At 34.0% G+C, this 5653-nt stretch overlaps 1 protein-coding gene across 3 annotated transcripts in view; it reads right to left on the reverse strand.

Annotated features, from left to right (window-relative positions):
• Nucleotides 1-3932, reverse strand: part of LOC111047376 — a 46277-nt gene extending 42345 nt beyond the window's left edge. For 2 of the 3 annotated variants that reach the window (XM_039436334.1, XM_039436333.1), the window contains exon 1: nt 3659-3932. In XM_039436334.1, coding sequence (XP_039292268.1) covers nt 3659-3733 — 75 coding nt within the window. In that variant the 5' untranslated portion in view covers nt 3734-3932. The remainder of the gene's footprint in view (nt 1-3658) is intronic. The other variant, XM_039436335.1, reaches the window with a different exon arrangement.
• Between the last annotated feature and the right edge of the window lie 1721 nt (nt 3933-5653).

The raw sequence follows: 5653 nt of genomic DNA on the forward strand, positions 1-5653 counted from the left end.
CAGGCAACAATCCCGAAATCATTTCATTGCTAATGTTCATTGTTGAGCTACCAATCAACTCCTCAGGCGGATAACCATAATCCTGCATCTCTTGCATGAGTTTTAGCACAGAGCTGAACTTTTTCGATTTGACGTCTTCGCTGTCTGACTCTGACATATTCTCGAATTCTGCACACACTTTCTTCATTACTTGGAGCTGGGAAGTGTATTTGGTCAACTGTTCCTCGCTCAACTTGCCCTTGTTCTCTTCCAGCCATTCTGGATATTTTTCACACAGTTCTTTGAAAGGTTGATACAAGGTTTCTTTGGAAAGTAACATCTGAACGATTTTACAACAGTACGATGAAATATCGGAAGGAATTTCACCATCATCCTGACCCAAATCTAGGCCATTTCTGAACATATTCATTAGATCTTCTGGATTTCCTGCCCCCTCTTGTAGGTCCTTAGAATTGTCTGCAAGATTCTTGAGCGTTTCTTTGATGGTCTCGTCCAAGTCCATTTTGTCTCTAGACCCTTCGAAAACGGTGCTCATCGTTTCTTTGGCCATTTTGCAAAAATCTTCGGAAAGTTGTTCGGCCATGAGTTCGCCCTCAGCCGAGTCGCCTCCATAGGAATTGCACAATGTCTTGACAGTTTTCTCGAACTGCACCATGGCTTCTTTCATAGCATCCTCGCTCCAGATGTCCTCGAGGTTGTCAGGCAGTTCAGCGGTCGATGTCGACTGACCTTTGGCGACATCTTTGACCTTGGAATCAGCTGATGGCGTCGGCTGGCGATCAAAGTCCTCCAACGCACTGTCCAACAGGTCATCCAACTCCGCGTCCGCGTCTTTGGAAGGCGCAGCTGGTTTCTCTGCGTTGCTGCTGGCCATCTTCTCCACAATCAAACGATAACCTGAGATTATAATTTGCATTATTCTTTGATCGTTCAACGCTGATCAATACATTTACACTGAAATGCACTAACAGCTACCGCAACCGTTGACACTTCTAAGGATGTGAATCATTGTTCTCAATAAATACAGAATGAGTACCAATACCAAAGATTTTGATAATCAACTCCTAAGAAAGAATTCACATAAGATACATCAATTCATGGAGACCATAAAATATAGAAACTAACGACAAGTAAAGCATCCTACTAATATCAAGGCTGAATAGTTATTTTTAACATAATTTAAAATTACATGAATTTTTTATGGAAATACAGTAATAACATAGGGTACATCAACAGTAGTTCTTTCATATTCATCATCTATAATCAGTTAACACTGAAGAATACAAAATCGGTTCATCCATGAAATTTAAGTTAAAAATTTACTAGAACATTCATCAGCAATATTTTGAAAGGTGAATACCATAGACTATCTATAATAATTGTCTTTGATTCAAAAGTCGGAGCACCGACTACTTCATCTAAAGAAAAATATATTTTAATTATTAATAGAATACCACAACAATAATTATTAAAACAAAGATTCAATTGAATAAAACATAAGAAATATTTGAATGATTTGATCATTTTTTATGGATTAGAAATATTATCAAATACAGTGAAAGATTAAATATCAAGTTCTAACTTGACCTTAAAATATTCAATAATCATTTGTATCTGAGGGGAATCAATCAGAAAACGAAAAAGACAAATAGAGCTCCACTATAGATATAAGATTTCTAAAATAACTCTATAAATACATTGGTTACTCATTCAAATTTAGATAAAAATTGAGTTTGTAAGTTGAGTACCTATAGAAAAAACTTATAACTTAAATAAATATTTATATATTTTAGTATTTGAATTTTTAATTTGAAAATAATAAGAAAAACCAGTAGCTTACACTGTCACACAAAAATATGCTAAAATCAATCAGAATTTTGTTTTGATACTTTGGTTGGAATGGAAGTACAGTAACTTGGGGGTACGATGTTAGGATTTGATCACATTCGATGCGTATAAGTGATGCAAGTGAACGACAGGTCACGCATGAGCAAAAAAAGCATAATATAGAAAGAACCATTAAAACACGTTGTGACGTGCATGGTGCTCACACTAAACAAACAAACTATGGAAAGAGCAATAAGAACATTCACACTGAACGCATGCATTTACTGGTTGCATGCATTTGCTAGTTGCGTTCAGTACCTATTGCTCTTTTCAGTACCTATATTGAGTGTACCTATTGCTCTTTCCATAGTTTGTTTCTCATCTGAGCGCTACTTGGTCATGTATAAGGTCATTCTCACTAGCGTAGTGTATAGTCTAGACAAATGGTCATTTTCTGGAAACAGCCCAGAAAGAATTTCCCTCGTTGGTTTATATGTCTATTGGGGCCTTGAATTCGAATCTGAAATTTACTGCCTCTCCCTCTCTATAAAAAATTTCAAAATGTCTGAGGAATCTTGCTCAGAATTAATTTTACTCTCAAATGAAATTAATTTTTCCTGATTACTCTATAATACTCAAAGTTATACAAGCTGTATGCCTTTAGATTGAAAGTAGTAAGTTTTCAGAATTTTCAAAAGAACTTGGAAAATATTTCACATTTTTGTTATTCTGTATTATGTTTGTTTGTGAAATAAATGAATTGATTGAAAAATATGCCTACGGTGGCATTTTTTAAAAATCTGTAGCTCCAAAACCATTGGAGTATCATGCGCGATCAAACAATTTATTGGAGATTTTGTTGTCTTTAATTTTGTAGAGAATGCTTTTTTTCAAAAAAACCAGAGGTTTTCTAAATAAAATTGAAAATTTGAAAAAAGTCGCAAAATTTGGGAGATTTTGGGGATTTTAGGGGCGAAGCCGCCCTCTTGCGTGTTAGCAAATTTCAGATTCGAATTCAGCGCCCTTAAATATATATTTTAAAACAGACGAGAAAAATTCTTTTGGGGCTGTTTCCTGAAAATGATCATTAAATTTGATCATGATCATTAGCTAAGTGTGTAACGATCTTAACCAAGCATGCACTTGCACATATAAGCATACAATGTTATCACACTTACTACCACGACTACTAGCATTATATTTACACATCAACATTTTTCTCACATGTTTTATCAATCATAAATATATCGAACAACAGATTAATTATTTTTAGAATGTAGTAAAAATCTTCTATAAGAATACTGATACAATAGTTTTTTAAGCATTCAAATTCTTATAGTTCATTTTATGGTCTTCATTCATAGTCAGTTAATACTAAGATTATTAAAATAAGAATATATGCATAATGGGAATAATTGTGAAGAGCAGTTCTAGGTCGCAAGGTAAATTTTGAAGCACTGTATACCTAGTCATTGAAAGGTGGGCTGCGCAAAATATAATAATACAATAGCACACAGTATAAGAAACATTAAACGTAAAAGAACATGTAGTCAAACCACCGGCAAACCACCATATTGGATGTAACATCAAAAAATAGTAAAATGTTAATTTATTTAAAATGTTTTTAAATAATTCTTATTGTACTCAGTACATTTCTAACTACTGTAGGGTGTAGCTGGTTTGTAGTGTATTTAGAAAACCAGTTTTAATGATAAAACTTACCATGAAAAGTTAATATAGTGCATATTGTCCAAAAAAGCACAATTTTTTTCAATTGATAAGAAAAACAAAACACTAATAAAGGTTGAAAATTACGTTTCGTATAGCCTACCTTGGCAGGAGATACAAGTAGTTGCGTATTATCGTTCACAATTCTCTGAGTATTTCTATTTGCTAATATCTCCATTGAACAATTAAATTATATAGAAAAAACAAACAACAACACAACGACATACAATATTATAAGGAAGATGCAGTACAATAAAAAATTGATACTAATTGAAACAATATTTTTATCTTTTGAGAAAAATATCTCTGGTCATAGCATGGAGGATGGCGGCCATCACTACTTCCTACTTCACTAGTTATAGTTAATCTACAGAAAAAATACAGAATGGAAGGATCAATCCACCCAAGTCATGTATTTTACATGACGCCATGACTTGAGACCATCAAGACCAGCTCACGTGACTGCGCCATCTTGTAAGAAATTAAAATTATCGCTATAGTGAGGTCCACGTTATAATGACATTATTTGATTAATTTTGATACTACTATCCTTGTCTATAATTCAACAAAGCAGGTGGTTCTATCCTTTTCCAGCTCCGCAACGATGCCAAATCTGTTTTTGACGATGTAGTAATATTATTATTCATAAGGAAGAGAAGAGGCAACGCTGTTCTTTTATCTCTATCCACTGCCATTATAACGTGGACCTCACTATACTATAGTGATGTCCACGTTGACGTTATAATGACAGTGTTTTATTCTATTGCTATCCTTGTCTATCATTCGACAAAGGAGATGGCGCTATCCCTTTCTCGATTTGCTCTGTTGCAAGATCGTCTTTTAACAAAGTAGAATTGATTATTATCAATCAATTATAACCAATTAACAAAATATTTCAGCTTAATTATAGCAATTCATAATGAAAATTATTCAAGAGTATAATTCCTTGCCTAGGAACATAATTGATTATTTAAAACGAGAATCAACAGTTGATATGACATCAATAAACCTGTATCAGCTACTTTCTATAGAAAGGATTGACAAGACAGAAGATCGGCAACATTGTTCTCCTATCTTTCTACACTACCACTAAAACGTGGACCTCACTATATTACAATCCTGGACTTTCTCCAAAATGGCGGATTTTGGAGTCAGAATAGTAGCCGATTTTCTGTTCTGTATGTGTTCTGTGGTTAAACTTTAAACCACAAAGAACTTGGAACAATAATTTTGAGTGCATTGATACTTTTTTTGAGCTGAAACTATCTAGACGCATCCTCCTCTGATTGCTCGAACAACGAGTATATATTCTGAAGCTGTTCGAAGAGTGTGCTCTGAGTATGTACTTATTGCTATAGTGAGGTCCACGTTATAATGGCAGTGAATAGTGATAGGAGACCAGTATTGCCGATTGTCTGCCTTTATTTAATGTATTTCTACATTGTGAAAACGAATTTGGCAACGTTGCAAAGCTGTAGAAGGATAAAGATATCTGTTTTGTCAAATGATAGACAAGGATAGCAACACCAATGTTGATCAAATACTGCCGTTATAATGTGGACCTCACTATAGTATGCTTCAAGTATTAATTTTTTTTATGGGTTTGCTTGTTTATTCTAGTAGTATTAACTGATAATTTATATAGATAACAGTTTCCAAAAACAAACCTCTATTAGAACTTTGATTTTAAAAACTTCAATTGAAACCTTCAAAGCACAGTCAGGGGGGGCAACTAAAGACTGTTTTACAATGTTATTCAAAAAGAAGAAACAGTTGATAAAAGTGCATTGGTATGACATAAGAAATATAAAAAGGGTACACTTATACAGTGAAGTCCACATTCAGGAATTATGGCAGTATTCGATTAATATCACATCAATATACCTGTATCTGCTACCGTCCATAAAAGGCATTGACAAGACAGAGGCTCGGCAACGTTTTTCTCCTATCCCACTTTTCTCTTTTGTCTTTATAACGAGAACCTTATTATACCTCAGTATGATTAGGCCTCTTATTTCATTGACACTGAACATTGGTCAACTCCCATGTCGTAGAATCAACTTCTGTTGTGTACCCAATTAGGGTTTGTAAAAAATCA

This window comes from Nilaparvata lugens, chromosome 10, assembly GCF_014356525.2.
Source record: "Nilaparvata lugens isolate BPH chromosome 10, ASM1435652v1, whole genome shotgun sequence".
Taxonomy (NCBI): Eukaryota; Metazoa; Arthropoda; class Insecta; order Hemiptera; family Delphacidae; genus Nilaparvata; species Nilaparvata lugens.